Source organism: Trichomycterus rosablanca, chromosome 15, assembly GCF_030014385.1.
Source record: "Trichomycterus rosablanca isolate fTriRos1 chromosome 15, fTriRos1.hap1, whole genome shotgun sequence".
NCBI classification, from domain to species: Eukaryota; Metazoa; Chordata; class Actinopteri; order Siluriformes; family Trichomycteridae; genus Trichomycterus; species Trichomycterus rosablanca.
The window spans coordinates 9,505,351-9,523,786 of NC_086002.1; the positions used below are offsets into that span (position 1 = coordinate 9,505,351).

Here is an 18,436-nt window from a genome sequence, read left to right on the forward strand (position 1 = left end):
CATCGTTGGTTCGAATACAAATCCTCCCAACACCAGGTTGGCAGCATATATCCAAAATATCGAACTCCAAATATAAAACCAAGAATATTTTAATAAATAATCTTTACAAAGATTACACACTATAAAACCCAGTCGTCTTTACACAAGTATAACAAAAACAGTTTGTAATATCCCCAGGTTTTCTGTGAACGCGTCAGTGCAAATCTCAAACTCACCGTCTGAACCCCAGCTAGTGTATTTTTGTCAACCGCTCAGGCTTGCAAAAGCCCCGCCCATATACACATCTCCTGCCAATTAGGTTTGTGCTTGGGGCTTGTGCTTTCCAAAGGGGCGGGATGTAAGAGTAAGAAAAGGTAAGGGGGCGTGGTCAGGCATGAATACGCTCATTCATTTTTGTTTGTTTGTTTATTAGGATTTTCACGTCATGTTTTTACACTTTTGGCTACATTCATGACAGGAACGGTAGTTATTCATCACACAAGGTTCATCAATTCACAAGTTTATATCAAGCGCAGTCCTGGACAATTTAGTATCTTCAATTCACCTCACTTGCATGTCTTTGGACTGTGGGAGGAAACCGGAGCCCCGGAGTAAACCCACGCAGACACGGGGAGAACATGCAAACTCCAAACAGAGTTCGAACCCAGGACCTTCTTGCTGTGAGGCGACAGTGCTACCCACTAAGCCACCGTGCCAGGTCACGCACCTCCATTCACAATTCCAATTAGACGCGTTAGGAGCATGCGCACAGAGCCGTGTTTATTATTCTTATTATTTAAATATTACCATCTCTTTAAAGTGCAGATCCAGTTACATTCCTGCTCAGAAGTCAAGGCAGAAAAGCTTGGATAAATATACCCAGCTGTGTGTAGTTTATAGGATGAAATTTAAACAGAGATCAAAGCAGGTGCTCGATTTGTTGAGTAGCGCTTGTTTTCTTAGTGCTAAGAAAGTATGGACTGCATATCTTTGGACTTGTGGGAGGAAACCCACACGGATACAGGGAGAACATGCAAACTCCACACAGAAAATATCCTGGCCGTCCGGCCGGAGAATCGTACCCAGTCCCTTTTGTGAGGATACAGTGCTACCCACTTCGCCACCATGCCCCCAGAGCAGTAGTATTGTTCCTCAATGGGGGGTGGGGCTCAATTAGTCTTGATCGCTGTATCGGGCTGAACACAGAGCTGAACATATAAATAAGTTATAAATAATTGTATAAGTCAAAAGAAATACAGTAAAAATGTTGCATGTACAAAAGTCAGGTGTGTTCTTTCTAGCAGATGAGTTAACTTATTTTCACTTAAATCTATCTACTATTATCATAATATCAGCCTGTTTAAAAGGAACAGTTTGTTCACTTTTATTATAAGGTCATGCTGTGTACTATAAAACCTTTAAACGCATGAAGACACACGGTTACGCACAAAGGCGCACGAAAGCGCATGAAGACACGATGTGGCACAAAAGCCCACAAAGGCTCACAAAAGTGCAAAAACTGGCACCGAGACACACATAATTGCACTAAAATAAACGATTATTGTTTTGTATTTTTGCATTTGACAAAATGTCCCTATTTTTTGAAAATTGGATTTGTATATTTTTTTAGTTTTGCATGGATTTTTTTCCTCATTCTTACTTGATACAATACTTCAGCTGCTTAACAGTACTTGGTCACTATTGTTTGATTATCCGCTTCATAATGCTATAAATGTTTAATAAAAGATAAATTAGGTCAGTCAAGCACAAGCAGTCTTGTTTGAGAGTGAGGCCTGGCACTGTCTAGTTTAAATAACCACTAGGACCCCTCATGCCAGGACAGTCTTTTGCAGCTCTGACTGAAACAGTCTGGATAATCTTTCGTCTTTGGCACAGAGAACTTGATGTCTATTTTCCTAAATTAAGCTAAAACATGGACTCGTGTGAGCACAGCACATATTTAAAGAAAACTCGGTGGTGTTTCTGCTTAAAACTGATGTAAAACTTTCAGGTTTCAGGTTTAATTTCCTGTGTTACGTGACAGTGGTTTTCTAAAGTACCACCCCATGGTGTAAATCTTATTATTATTGTTATTATTATAATAATAATAATAATAATAATAATAATAATTATTATTATTATTAGTAGTAGTAGTAGTAGTAGAAAAAGAAAAAGTAGTAGTAGTAGTATTGTTGTTATTCTGATTATTATTTTGATTATTACGATTGATTTTATTATTGTTGTTGTTGTTTTGATTATTATTTTGATTATTATGATTAATTTTATTATTATTGTTGTTGTTATTATTATTATTAGTAGTAGTAGTAACACTAGTAGTAGTATTGTTGTTGTTCTGATAATTGTTTTGATCATTACGATTGATTTTATTATTATTATTATTATTTTTGTTATTATTATTATTAGTAGTAGTAACAATAGTAGTAGTATTGTTGTTGTTCTCCATATTATTTTAATTATTATGATTGATTTTATTATTATTATTATTAGTAGTAGTAGTAGTAATATTATTATTATTAGTAGTAGTAGTAGTAATAGTAGTAGTTGTAGTATTTGTATTGTTGTTGTTATTTACATTTACATTTACATTTTCAGCATTTAGCAGACGCTTTTATCCAAAGCGACTTACACAATGAGCGGAACACGATGAGCAATTGAGGGTTAAGGGCCTTGCTCAGGGACCCAACAGTGGCAACTTGGTGATGGCGGGGCTTGAATCGGCAACCTTCTGTTTACTAGTCCAGTACCTTAACCACTGAGCTATCACTGGCCCTATTATTATTATCATTATTATTATAATTATTATTATTATCACTGGCCCTTATTATTATTATTATGTTATTAATAATTATTATTACTATTGTTATTATTATTATTATCATTAGTAGTAGTAGTATTGTTATTGTTATGATTATTATTTTGATTATTATGATTGATTTTATCATCATTATTAGTAGTAGTAGTAGTAGAAGTAGTAGTAGTAGTAGTAGTAGCAATAGTAGTATTCGTAGTATTAGTATTGTTGTTGTTATTATTATTATTATGTTATTAATTATTATTAATATTATTACTATTATTATTATTATTATTAGTAGTAGTAGTAGTAGTGGTAGTAGTAGTAGTAGTAGTAGTAGTAGTGTACAATAGACAATTATAAACACTTTTAGAAGGTTTTCCATTGGTGAACCATGTGATGGCGCTATTGAGTTGGGTATAGGCAGTTACATACACGTCAAACCGCAACACGTAACTTGAGGTGACAGTAAAACTAAAGTATTAAAGGAGAAGTTGGAGAATAGAACAGTGATGCTGTCAGATAAAAGACTGAAACAAAAGCTGGGTCTGTTTAGCATTTTCTCTTTATTCTACAGACGATGTGTTCTACTGTTCTGTACTCCAGCACCATCAGGTATTTATGATACAGAGTGATCATTCATGGCGTGCTGGATCTTCCAGATCATCAGTTATCTCGCCATCAACCTGTGGTTCTTTCCCCTAATCACCAGTGATACAACAGGTAAGCTGGCTTGTAACACACCTTTATTTTTATCTACATGATCCTGAATGTAGGTGTAGGAATAAATCTGTGCACTTGAAATTGCGTGAATGTAAATGTTTGAGTTTATTAGCCATAAACGTAATCCATATCAGTCTGTAAAACCAACTTCGACACAAATATAGATCAGTATTATATGATGTGTCAAGTGAGCTTAAATATCAAGACAACTGTTCATTGGGTACCAAGTTAACCAGTTTACCAAATTTAACTGGTAGCTTTTTAAACAATGCCCAGCTTAATTTTAACCATCTTGTGGAATATAGATCTTGAACCTTGGAAATTTATCTTGAACCTTGCCGTTTAACATTACATTAAGCAGGCTCCTGGGGTGTCTCGGTGGCTTGGCGGGTAGCACTTTCGCCTCACAGCAAGAAGGTCCTGAATTTTTACAGCAACACTATAAGAACCACAATGTAAGCAAATTCCAGAATAGCTCAATAAAACATTTCCTGATATATCACTCTGAAAACAATTACTGTAATGGGACAGATCGTGCCTCGCCACTGAGGAGACAGGTGTAGCCCAATGTAGCACTTGTAAGAACTACATACTGTATAAACCCATTTTTCAAAACAAAACATCTGCAGCCCACGAAGGAGAAAGTGGCTAGAGAAGGAATAGTGCAGAAATGAAAACTAATGAAAACGCATTATGGCAAGCTACTCAGAACGCCTGCAACAACCTGGTTGTTCACATAAATGTACAGACAGTAATGCTGTTAGTACAAAATGAACTTGATCTTTATAGAAAATCATTTTGGGAAAATAGCACATCAAACCCAAATACAAGTATTGTGACACTCCTTCTAATTTTTGAATTTATGTGTTTCAGCCACAGCAAGTGCTAGCAGGTGTAATAAACCAATTATATAAAGGAAATTATATGCTTTCAACATTGCAGCAACAGTTTAGAGAAGGACCTTTCCTGTTTTAGTATGACTGTGCCCTTGTGCAACATCTATAAAGACATGAACAAAAGCTTGGTTAAAAAAAACTCCACTGGTCTGCACAGAGCTGTGGCTTTGGAATGAAATCACTGCCCAGCCATACAAGTGCTATTTGACTGAATTGGCACAAATTCCCACAGACATACACAAATGTGTGAAAAGCAGAAAGAATCACATAGAGGTCAAGTCTTTTTTTAATACCATTTGTTTTTGAAATGGGACGTCCATCAAGCTCATGATCAGGTGTCCGAAAACATTCAGGCTTTAGTGTAGAAGTGTGCAAAGCTGCAGGTATCCATATCCTTAACACCACTACATTATAAATATAATTATTTATTGATTTGATGATTTGCTTTATTGACCTTGCATGTAGTTATAATTTAATTACAATAACTGATAAGCTGTCAGTCAATTTTGTGGGTCTACAAAAACAATGTTTTGAAAACAGGATGCAACTTAAAATGAAAGAGGTGGAAAACTTACTCTTGTTTTGTTTCCCACTCTGCAAAACGACCACCCACCAAAAAAAAATGTAGACAATGACTTTTTACTCATTTTGGGGTTTGTGTGTTTGTGTGTCTGGGGGTGGAGGTTGTTCGTAGAGCTCCTTTCTAGTGTCTGATTCATCATGCCAAAACCTCTTGTACATACACTACATATACAAAGATATAACTTTTATATATACTAATATATATACGGTACATCCATTACCAACATCTCCACAGACAAACACTGATTTTGAAAATGTTTTTTGCTATCAGATGCCACCTATCCAGTAAATCAATATGTCAGATTTCTGTCCTACTCGAGCTTTCCCAGTTAACTGAGAGTGATGGTGTTGTAAAGTAAAAAAAAACAACAACCTGTTGTCAGTCCTTGGTTGCAACACTAAGTTTCTATGTTTCAAACCCGGCAGTAACCTGAACCATTCGTCTGGATTTTAATTGATTGGGTTTCCATAGCTGAGCAGCCACAGCCAAGCTTAAGATCACAAAGTGTTGGGAGAAGTGGTGTAAAGTACATCATTGCAGGATCTTGGAGCAGTGGAAACATTCTCTGCAGCTTCATTCATTCATCTTAGCAAACTGCTTCATTCAGATCAGGGTTGCAGTCCAGTTCCATTCCAAAACATTGTGTGTATGGAAGGGATACACCCTGGACAGGGCACTCAGTCACAGCAGAGTAACAGGGAGAAAACATAAGTTACATTTGGTCAATCCACCTGCATGTTTTAAGAGGTGGAGGGACACCAAAATACCCAAAGAAAACACTAGAAATACATGAAAATGTACTCAGGGATAGTAAACAGGGGAGGGTTTGAACCCCTGTTACAAGGACCCTGGTGCTTTGTATCACTCACTGTACATTAGACGCCAGCACATCACTCTCTGAATGCATTGGTAGACATCCGAAAACACTTTGTGATGAATTGGAACACTGCCTGCTAGCCCAAAATAAGCTTCCAACCTCACTAAGGCACTTAGAAAACCTTCCCAAGAAAAATCCAGGATGGTCTTGTCCCACAAGTTATTGGTGAAAAAAATATTCATGTAATTTATTCATATTTCTGACCATGTAATGTATCAGACAAGTCACTTTGATGTTTATGCTGTCACAATTTTATAAAATGTTAAAATATGTTTCTTACTTCCTCTTTTTCTATCTGATTTTCTGTTTAGACTCTGTTCTGCACTGTTTTTCAATGATCATTGTGCCACGGAACACAGTTTGGAGCACTCGTGTAATGGGCACCCTGATGATTAACTGCACTGTAACAATAGAACCTAAATGCCTGAATAAAATATCAATCCTGTGGTGCAAATTTGAAGAGAATTCAGCATGCAAACCTATAAGGAAATCTGAGCTCATCACAACAGAATTGATTAATATTAATGAGAGTTTTCAAATGTCATTTCTGAAGTTTGAAAACATGTCCAGGAATGATTCTGGTCGGTACAGGTGTGAACTTTCAACAGCAACCAGTGTTGGCCATTCAATCCTTGTTAATGTCACAGGTAAATACACAATGCTTTATATTTTCATAAATGTGTGTGTATATGTAAGGTTGCATATTTTTGAGGTACACTTGTCTTCTATCTACATTTGATATTGGTATTTGAATAGGGACATACAATCAGAGCTATTGCCAAAAGAGGTCATGAAAAAATCCTTGTAGTTACGTAGCCTAAAGTCAGAGGGGAAATATTTGTTTGAATTATTAAGTGAATAAGAATTCAAATATGTGTAACGTTTCTTTGTCCTACATTGCCTAAATAAGTCTTCCCTTACAATGCTTGATTGAAGTACACTGGAAAATTTTTGAAGACCGTTTTGACCCTTCTTTACTAGGGATGCCAACAATTTTGGAGTTGGCTGTATGTATACAATCAATGACTGTAGTCAGTGACCAGAATTTATTCTGTTGGTGCCCTATTCGACACTAACATGGAAGGTGTGTTGACCATTTTTATGTACACTGGATGGCTACAAGGATGGACATATCCTTTACATTTTCAGCATTTAGCAGACGCTTTTTTTCAAAGCAACTTACAGTACTGTGACAGTATATATTTTCTAAATGATTAAAAGTTAAGGGCCTTGCTTAAGGGCCCAACAGTGGCAACCTGGCAGTGGTGGGGCTTGAATCAGTGACCTTTCGATTACTAATTCAGTACCTTATACACTAGGCTACAACTGCCCTGTCCCTTCTAATTATAGAGTTTTGGTAATGATTGTTCCTATCCAAGCATTACTGCACCTGTAGACACAAATCAAGGTCAAGAAAGACAAGATTTTATAGGTTTGGAGTGGAGAAACACCAATGTCCTGCACTGAACCCCTACCTTTACCCTATTAAACACATTTAGAATAATTAGTTGGAATTGGATTGTGAGCCAGGCCTTCTCCTCCAGCACCAGGGCCTGACCATCCAAATTGTGACTGAAAGGGGAACAGATTTCCACAGACCAAAGTCCAATAAGGCCATAGTGAGGTGTCCACATACTTTTGACAATATAGTGCAACTATATCTAGGTGCAACCACAAATATCCAGCCAAAAGTCATATGGGAAAAGTCTTAACACTAATGAGGGGCTAAATGAGGAGTTCCATCTATTATGCATGATAACAGTGGCTAGAACAGTGGCACATTAGTTTTCGACTCTGGATTTACAGTTGGTGGTAAAAATGTACATCCACTTACAAGGGACTTTTTCAGGTACAGTACCTGCTTCCTCTTGATTTTAAAACCCTCTCACGCGCAATGGTTTTTGATCCTCATTCAAAAATGAACATAGGTCAGTGACATGAGGAAACACAAATAATTATTTCATTTATTGAAGAAAAAAGTTATGGAACACCCAAATGAAAGGCAAAAGTTATGTTATGGAACACCTATATAACCCATGTGAAAAAAGAATTGTACAATTAAAGTTAATAATTTGTTATGTAATATCTACAAGCAAATGTCTCTGATTACTGGAGATCAGTCCACATTGCTGTGGAATAATGTAGCCCACTTTCATTATTTTACAGTAAAGGGTTTTGAAGGTCATGCTACAGCCTCCTAATAGGGTTAAAAATGATTTAAAAAATGATTTTGTGTTTGTGCTCGAGTGGCGCAGCATTTTATTATGCTAGCTCACCATTGCTGAGATCCGAGATCTAATCTCAGTGGTGCTATTGGCCGACCAGGCATCTAAACAGACATGATATATGTTATATGATGCAATTGAACTTGGCATAAATCTAATAAGGCACAACATTTAGGTAAAACATCTCCACTGTAAAAAGTGGCAGTGATAAAATGGACAGTGAGTGTAGAAACAAGGAGGTGGTTTTAATGTTATGGCTGACAGTGTGTGTGTGTATATATATATATATTTATATATGTGTGTGTATGTATATTTATACAGTGTATCACAAAAGTGAGTACACCCCTCACATTTCTGCAAATATTTCATTATATCTTTTCATGGGACAACACTATAGACATGAAACTTGGATATAACTTAGAGTAGTCAGTGTACAGCTTGTATAGCAGTGTAGATTTACTGTCTTCTGAAAATAACTCAACACACAGCCATTAATGTCTAAATAGCTGGCAACATAAGTGAGTACACCCCACAGTGAACATGTCCAAATTGTGCCCAAATGTGTCGTTGTCCCTCCCTGGTGTCATGTGTCAAGGTCCCAGGTGTAAATGGGGAGCAGGGCTGTTAAATTTGGTGTTTTGGGTACAATTCTCTCATACTGGCCACTGGATATTCAACATGGCACCTCATGGCAAAGAACTCTCTGAGGATGTGGGAAATAGAATTGTTGCTCTCCACAAAGATGGCCTGGGCTATAAGAAGATTGCTAACACCCTGAAACTGAGCTACAGCATGGTGGCCAAGGTCATACAGCGGTTTTCCAGGACAGGTTCCACTCGGAACAGGCTTCGCCAGGGTCGATCAAAGAAGTTGAGTCCACGTGTTCGGCGTCATATCCAGAGGTTGGCTTTAAAAAATAGACACATGAGTGCTTCCAGCATTGCTGCAGAGGTTGAAGACGTGGGAGGTCAGCCTGTCAGTGCTCAGACCATACGCCGCACACTGCATCAACTCGGTCTGCATGGTCGTCATCCCAGAAGGAAGCTGACGCACAAGAAAGCCCGCAAACAGTTTGCTGAAGACAAGCAGTCCAAGAACATGGATTACTGGAATGCCCTGTGGTCTGACGAGACCAAGATAAACTTGTTTGGCTCAGATGGTGTCCAGCATGTGTGGCGGCGCCCTGGTGAGAAGTACCAAGACAACTGTATCTTGCCTACAGTCAAGCATGGTGGTGGTAGCATCATGGTCTTGGGCTGCATGAGTGTTGCTGGCACTGGGGAGCTGCAGTTCATTGAGGGAAACATGAATTCCAACATGTACTGTGACATTCTGAAACAGAGCATGATCCCCTCCCTTCGAAAACTGGGCCTCATGGCAGTTTTCCAACAGGATAACGACCCCAAACACAACCTCCAAGATGACAACTGCCTTGCTGAGGAAGCTGAAGGTAAAGGTGATGGACTAAACCCAATTGAGCACCTGTGGCGCATCCTCAAGTGGAAGGTGGAGGAGTTCAAGGTGTCTAACATCCACCAGCTCCGTGATGTCATCATGGAGGAGTGGAAGAGGATTCCAGTAGCAACCTGTGCAGCTCTGGTGAATTCCATGCCCAGGAGGGTTAAGGCCACTGATGGTCTGTAACGCGTTACTCTAATCTGACCACATTTTTCAGTAACGAGTAATCTCACGCGTTACTATTTCCAATCCAGTAATCAGATTAAAGTTACTTATCCAAGTTACTGTGCGTTACTATTTTTGTCATTTTCCTTAGTGAAAAGATATTTTTGCTCTCTTCTTGGCAGGGGCGGAGCCAGGGGGTGGCCAGTGGTTGCCATGGCCACCATAAAGTAATCTTCGGCCACCCCCCTGGCCCCCCCCACCACCGCTTTGCCGGCAATTTTTTTGCGGAAGCATTTCTGCACGCAAGAGCAGCGCACCTCAGATGAGTAGTTCTTCACCAAAACAGTGCAGTAACACACTCAACATAAATGTCAACCACCAACACAATTACAGAAGTAGTACTACTGTATTTAGTAGTATTCGTGGCGCGCTACGAGTAAAAGTGCCAGCTGGCTCTGCGCATTCCAGTGTTGCCAGATTGGGCGATTATCCGCCAAATTGGGCGGATTTTGTTGGAAAACAATTTAATAGCAGGTAAATAACACTTCTATTTAAAAGAAAATCTTCCGTTTTAAGAAGCTCCAGCATTGTAGAAGGCTATTAAAAGTAAAGTCAATTTTCAATGCTGATTTAGCGTAATAGTGTTGGTCAGTCTGTATCATATTCTTGAAAGAAAATTAAAATTTGTTTTCCATGCATTCACACTAGCATGTTCTGGGATTCAATTGAGTCTCATCAGTACACACAAGTTGGCAGCCAAATGATAAAGTATTGCAAAGGAATATCTTTGAAATATTCCGCATTATATAACTAATAAAGTAACTTGTAATCTAACTTAGTTACTTTTAAAATCAAGTAATCCATAAAGTAACTAAGTTACTTTTTAAAGGAGTAATCAGTAATCAGATTACTTTTTCAAGGTAACTATGCCATCACTGGTTAAGGCAGTGCTGGATAATAATGGTGGTCACACAAAATATTGACACTTTGGGCAAAATTTGGACATGTTCACTGTGGGGTGTACTCACTTATGTTGCCAGCCATTTAGACATTAATGGCTGTGTGTTGAGTTATTTTCAGAAGACAGTAAATCTACACTGCTATACAAGTTGTACACTGACTACTCTAAGTTATATCCAAGTTTTATTTCTATAGTGTTGTCCCATGAAAAGATATAATAAAATATTTGCAGAAATGTGAGGGGTGTACTCACTTTTGTGATACACTGTATATGTATCTTTCAGATATTCCATTTGATAAGATGGACTTAGAAGTTGTAAGCAAAGAAAACAAAACAAGTACAAGTAAGGACAAGTCTTCTTACCTGTCATTTCATAATAAATAAATACATATATTCATTTTTCTTTGCCAATTTTTACGTTTAAAAAAAAGATTAAACAGTTGCTTGCAATAACAAATCAGTCTGACTATTTTTAAATCAATTTGTTTTAGACAGTTCAAATACTAGTCAGACAGATTTCGCATGGGTTTGGCAGTACCTGTACATTGGCAGTGGAGTTGTGTTGTTGGTCATTATTGTGCTTGTGCCTGTGCTCGTCATCAGATGTCGAGGTGTGTGGTGATTTTTTTTTCCATTATAAAGTAACATTCAGTACAGGACTTACTAGACATGTAAATGGTTGACATGTTTTCTTTTTAATTTTATTGCAGTAAAAAAATTAAGAAAAGCAAGGATTTACAAAACAGCTCAAAATCAGGTACCTACATTTATTCCTCTTTAGGAAACCGTGTTTTAAAAATAAACAGCATTAACAATGACAGTATTTGGCTGAACTTATTTTTTCTGCAGACCACAGCAACCCAAATGGCCGACCTTTCTTTACCTGCACTTAACACCATGACGCAAAAACCGCTATCTTCTGTACGTGGTAAAACCCACAGTTTTCCGGCCCAGCTCAATCCACCGTCGCCCTGTATCTACGATAATGTCCCCCTCAGGGTCGCATCTCAAAGACATCGTTCATCTCCACCAGGACTACCTGCTGTTCGGGGTGCACCGAGACGAAGCCATGATCACGGCAAGGTGGAGGAGGAGGAAGAAGAAGATCGATTGGTATATGCCTCCTTAAATCATAAGGCTGCTCTGCAGAGACCTGTCAGAGTCACTCATACAGAGATAGAAGCTTCAGAATACGCTGCCATTAAAGTCTCCTAAGACCTAATGCTTCAAGCTCATATACTGTATCAGACCTTTAAAGCTGACCTGAGATCATTTAAAGGCACTTTTTTGCTATTTTATTTATGAACTGTTCTATCAATTTAAACTAGCCAATTAGTGTTTTGCTGTCTACCAGCCTACCACAGTCTACCAACCCTTTGTTATTCACCAATACTTTGGTGGATTCGTGTGTGAGGCCAGTCTCGTGCATGGAGAGTCACGTGCTGATCTCCACGTTGCTTCACAGACGACTTGGATTACTAACCAAGATCCTTAGACAGCATTAAAGACCCCACCCCCTTTTTTAATCTGGTCTTCTCTCACCCATCAGACTAATGGCCAGTTTTTTCTGCTGTTGGCACTGGCAGTTGTTCCCAGTAGGGGGCGTCTAGCCAACCAGTAGCAGAGCTAATATTAGAACTCAGATAGTTCAGAATCCCAGAATCCATGATGTGCTAGCACAATATACAACCCTGCAAAAATACTTATTTAAAATTATGTAATGTGGTAGCCCATTGTTAAGTCTATTAGTATGGTAGAGGCTGTCCTCATGACAAATCTAGAAGGAATCAAAAGAGCATTTAAATTAATTCATGTTTCTAATACAAAAACAGATCTAGAGGAGATTCCAAGACACTGGATGTAGCTCAGAGCTCCAAAAAATGGGAAAAAGTAGGAAACTACAGCCTCACTGCCGAGCTCAGGCCACCTGTTTAAACTTATTTAAAGAACTAAAGAGTATTAAAAGAACAGCAACTGTTAGACTAATTTTCAGTCTGACTGTTTTGCGGAAGTCTGTGGCTTTGAGGGAAGACATTGTTCATATACCTGCCATATCTTAAGTGTTAAACGGAAGTAGCCCTTGCTAAAAAAAATGTAGACTTCCTAACAAAGTGGCAGGAAGTCTTGTGATCTAAGAGAAAGTTTTCATAAATCTAATAAGACACAACAGTCAGGTAATACCATCTCCACTGTGAAGAGGCGGTGGTGGCATCATCTTGTGGAGATGCTGTTCATCAGCAGGAAACAATGAATAATGCACAGTACATAGAGATCTTAATTGAAATGAATAATTGAAAAAAAGCTGAAAAAATAAAGCTTGTGATTTAGGATAAAGACAAATAAATATATATATACAAAGCAACAATGAAGTCTGACTGATCCAGTCTTATCTGCCTTATCCAAGCCTTATCCAAGATTACCTGCTGTTCGGGGTGTAGAAGGAGGAAGAAGAAGATCGATTGGTATATGCCTCCTTAAATCATTAAACTGCTCAGCAGACACCTGTCAGAGTCACTCATACACAGTTAGAAGCTTCAGAATACGCTGCCATTAAAGTCTCCTAAGACCTAATATTTTAAGCTCATATACTGTATCAGACCTTTAAAGCTGACCTGAGATTATTTTTTCTATTTTATTTATGAACTTTTTTGAATAAAAAAACTACTGATAAAAAGCTGAAGAAATTAAGTTTGTCATTTAGGAATAAGACTAAATAAATATACAAAGCAACAATGAAGTCTGACTGATCCAGTCTGTGCTAAGAGCTCATAAACACTGTACATTACCACCTTCCGAAGAGACTACTGGCTATAATAGCTATCAAGGGTGATGGCTCATCAATTACAAAATAAAGTACCAGTTGGGTGATGATTACTGATCATTTTATCACAGGAGTACGGTTTGGGCAGTCATTAAAATGAGTAGAATCTGACACAGATGTAAATCTACCTAGAGCACACCATAGTGACCTAGCAGGGAGAGGCATTGGTGAGGGCAATAGGGAGTACGTCACTATAGGTATTGCCATGATTTTTTTTTTTAAGTTGAATATATGAATGCCATGCCCAAACACATAAACACTGCATGAACATTGCATTACCTGTTCAATGCTTCATAAAGATCACAATTGGTATGCAGTTTACCCAGAAACACTTGCTGTAGGGCTAAAAAACACCAGACAGGGTGTCAGTCCATCTCTTGGCATCACATACTTGACCTCTATTTGTTCACTCACACCTAGGGTCTATTTAAAATAATCAGTCCAACACAGGGATTTTGGACAGTTAAAGCACGGACAACACCAAATAACTGGAATCTGGGTCTCCAAAACCCTAGAGATTTGTGCCACTTTCATTACGTGCTGTTCCACAATGCTGCCCAATGTGTAAAAGCTGATTATTTAATGCTTAATAACATTTTGGGCAGCATGTTGGGTTAGTCAACAGTGTTTGTGCTCCCCAGCTCCAGTGTCCAGCAACTAGGGTCGATCCTCAACCCTTTAAGGGTTGAAATGTTGAATCCGATGAACTGGCTCTACATCACCACTAAAATTGAGTAGGTGGGTGAATAAATAAATCAGTGTGTGAATGATGCCCTGCAATGGGTTGGTCATCTGTTTGATGTGTTTTTGCCACGTGCCCAGTATTTTTAGGATGGGGTCTAAACCCACTAAAACCTCTGAAGTAAAACCTCATACCAAGTGTGACCGCTACTTTTTGATGCTAGAATTTCATCTCTCAGGTGACAGTCAGGTGCAGTCATAGAATTTCTGTCATAGAAATGTTATTTTAGGGTGAGTAGCTGTAAGCAATACATCTAGAAAAGTCTAAAACTCTGGTTTAAAAAAAGGGAAGGGGGTGAGCAAGTGCAGTGCACAAAGGTGCAAGTTCCACAAGCCCTTAACCACACATGATCACATTTCCTGTGTTGAATTAAAGTGATAAATGGTGCATAGCTGAATGCTACTTACTGAAGGTGGTATGTAAAGTGTGTGACCTCAAGCTATTACTTTTTTTTTTTACAGTTACACATTCTGTGTGTTTGTGAGGGGTTACTTTATACACTACCTGTGTGTGGGTTTGTGAGTAAGTTTCACATGTAAAACAAATGATTGTGATTCATTATCTTATTCCTTTTAGAAGTGATTCTATTAAGATAAAACAATTATATAAAACTTTATTAAAGTCACTTTTAAAGATTTTTAATGATTTCTTGAAATGGAATGATTGGAACACATGAATATCTGGTATACATGTATAAAACAAACCATTTTGTCCATAGTGAGGCTTATGAAATGATTCTGGAGCAAATAAGATTACTAAATCGGTGGTACATACGTTTTTTTTTAAAATTACATTTAACTTTGCTGCAGGCTTTCTAATTTAATAGCAATTAACTATAGCTGGTAACTTCTTTGAAGCAATATAAATAGGGCTAGTTTGACTGCACCCATAAGAGTAGTGGACTGTTTCCAAGATTGGCAAAAAAAAGAACCCAAACTGTAACCTGTCGACTGAGAGAAAATGTGTCGGATTGTACGATGTTTTTCAAAGATCAGCAGATTACACGTCTGCTATGAATGATAAGCTGCTGGAATAACACTGTACACAGTTAAACAAGCTTTATATTTCTATGGGATTATTAACCGCTGCACAAGAAAGCCACACTAGCACATGACATACTTTACATGTTTCAGATAATCAAACTACTCTTAATATTAACAAAAACTTGTAAGTATGGTAGAGGATCAGTAATGTTTTGGGGCTGATTTTCTTCCAAATTCTTTTTTTTCAAGCACTTAGATTGCAGGGTTGGTATCTGTATTATATTCTGTATTATTTAACATCTCTTGCATTCACATTGCATTGCAGTCCAAACGTTCATTTTCAGCTCCATTTGACATTTAGCCATGAGTACTAAAGCTTCCTTTGACATCTATTTTATTAGTTTTCTATTTCAGACAGCTGTGATCTATTGTAACATCCTGATTCTTATTCAGGTAAATGCTATTTCTGTCAGACCTGGGTCTCGAGAGGATGCTGTGACGGGATGTATGATTTGTGGGTTTTAGCAGCAAGACTGCAAAGCATGCATGGGTAAGATGATTGAAAATAAGAGTGCACACCCAGTCCTTCACGATCAACCAACCCTCACCCGGTTTTATGTTTTCTCAATTTAAACACAACATCTGAATTCAAAAAAGTTAGTAGAACTTGGTAAAATGGTATGTTTCATGAGATTAACCTGAAAAAAACAACAGTGAATTTAGAAAGTATTCAGGCACCTTACAAATTATTTTATATGGACACATGGTAGACATTCACAATCACTAACAAAGATTTATGAGGTATTTTCACAGTATTAAATGACAAAGGACAGTAAATTATTAGAAATGCACAATATGGCAAAAAGTATGTGGACACCCATCCAGATTACTGAGTTTATGTGTTTCTGCCACACCCATTTCTAACATGTATAGAAATCAGTTTTATTAAGTACATTACTTACATGTACACTGTATATAAATGCATCATCTTTGAGGCAAATCAATTTTGTCAATGTACTGTAAATACTGCACTGTGGAAGATAGTCAGGCTGTGAGCACACCTCCCTCTTGTGGGGCTACAAGCAAGAAAACTACCACAAGCTCAGTAATGCAGACAGAAAAGCACGAGTTTTGAGGCTAAATGGTGTTTTGTGGTAAACCAGAGATTTCCTTCTGATAAAAACATCTGATAAAAAACACATCTGTCTAGACATAAAAACAGTATCATAATAACTTGACATGTATTTTATTAGTAGAAGTGCAATATGAACTTAAAATCATTTATTAAATACATAACATATAACTTTACATTTTATTAATTCTACTACTATACATGCAGATAAAGAAAACTAATAGACTATATTCTTTGTTTTTATATTTGTACCAGCTATAATAAAGGTGCTATTAACAACATCTGAGACCAAACTTGTGATAGTCTGTAATAACTAAACTGCCTGAAAAATCAGAAGACCGGCTTGTGCTGGTCTGGGTCCAGAGAGGATTTAACATTTTGGCTGTGCGTGTGATGACCAAAGTAATGGTGAACACCCAGCCAGCCGGTGCCTGCCATTATACAGAACTTGAAATGATAGTGGCACTGATATGAGATAAGATAGTGGAGTCTTTAAGGTGAGTTCAGACTCGGACTTGTGAATATGTAGATATATTGTGACAGGTAGCTTATCTTATAATCCAATAATTAGGGCAAAGTAGCAATTTTCTTTAAATTTCGCAGATAAATAGCAATCCATAATTTTTTTTTTTTTTTTGTATTGTTAAAATATTCTGTTTACTTACACAAACGTTGTGCCATATGAATGGAATATAAAAACTATATTTTTATTAATGTGTGGCCGCACCACATATCATTTTTTGAGTTGGTAAATTCATTATCTTGTTTTAAGATTATTATGATTATTTAAATAATTATTACTAATAAAAATGCATACAGTATCCATGTTAATAAGAGTGTTTCCAGTGATGTTTTTGTCATTTACATTGTCTAATTTACTTTACAAAAAGCCCTGTATCCTCATAAAACAATATATACAGTGTAAGAAGCTTATTCAGCGAACTGTTTTTAGTCATAGCAGCTTTTCATTTGTCCTGGTTCACCTACAGAAGAAAAGGCAGATCAGAATGAGCAATTAGCTACCATATTTTATTTTAAACCCAATTCCAAAAAATATGATAATAGCAAAAATGTAAATAAAAACAAGTCCTTTCAACCTGTGTTTAATTAAAAACAAAACAAAGACAAATATTTAAGGTTTTAACTAATTACCTTTATTGTTTTGCATGCGTGTATATATCCACTTATTCTAAATTTTATGGCTGCAATGTTCAAAAATAAAACATTGTAACAGAGCATGTTCACTGTGTTACATTAGCCTTTCTTATTTTTTTGCATTTTCACCTTTGACATTGGTGTGATCACGGACCACTTCTTTTTACCTACCAGAGGTGGAGCATCACAAATATGCGTACTGCGTATGGAGAGTCAGGCTGTGTGCTCTGTGGATTACCCATCCCTCATTTATGTGCCTCAACCTGCCAGCAGAGGTCGCATTTTCACCAGCGTTGAGGAAAAATGTCGCCGTCCATACATTAGGCATGCCCTGCTTTAGAACACGGCAGGACATAATGACTTGTTTCTAAAAGTGGTTAGGGCTCTAGTCAGCTCTAGGGCTCTAGGTTTTTTCTGTGCATGACAACAAAGAAATGGCAAAGTTTGGTGATCTTCCACACCAAACTTTGCCATTTCTTTGTTGTCATGCACAGAAAAAAACTAAAACTGCAGATATGATTACAAGATTCCTAGGAACGATTTATAAAACAAAATATTCCCAAATCCTTTGCATCTGTGTGACTGCATATTTTTTTGTTTCATTTTGTAATGTTTTACCACTGTTTTACCCTGGTCAGGGTTTGCCGTAGGTGTGACATTCCTGGAATCACTGGGCATAACAGGACAACAATCAATTTCAAGGCCTCAGTCATCCTCCCCTACTCTGTAAGACTGTAAGTAGATGCCCAACTGGCCGAAAGCACCGCTGGGGATTCGAACAAGTAACCCATCTCATTGGCACTAACACTCCTTTACACCGTGGCAGATGCTGACTTTTAAACTTTGTGTTAAACCCAGGTTCCAGGTTTAAGCTTTACAGCACTTACAAATGTAAAGGCACAACTTCTAATTATAAAGTCTAGG

The 18,436-nt window shown here is 37.5% G+C and overlaps 1 protein-coding gene across 1 annotated transcript; it reads left to right on the forward strand.

Annotated features, from left to right (window-relative positions):
• Positions 1-3,432: 3,432 nt before the first annotated feature.
• On the forward strand, positions 3,433-11,914 carry LOC134329561 (uncharacterized). The gene is made up of 6 exons (XM_063010847.1): positions 3,433-3,514; positions 6,182-6,517; positions 10,963-11,022; positions 11,171-11,290; positions 11,390-11,436; positions 11,529-11,914. Exons 1-6 carry the CDS (start codon positions 3,433-3,435, stop codon positions 11,892-11,894), a joined length of 1,011 nt encoding a protein of 336 aa, XP_062866917.1. The 3' UTR covers positions 11,895-11,914.
• Positions 11,915-18,436: the final 6,522 nt, after the last annotated feature.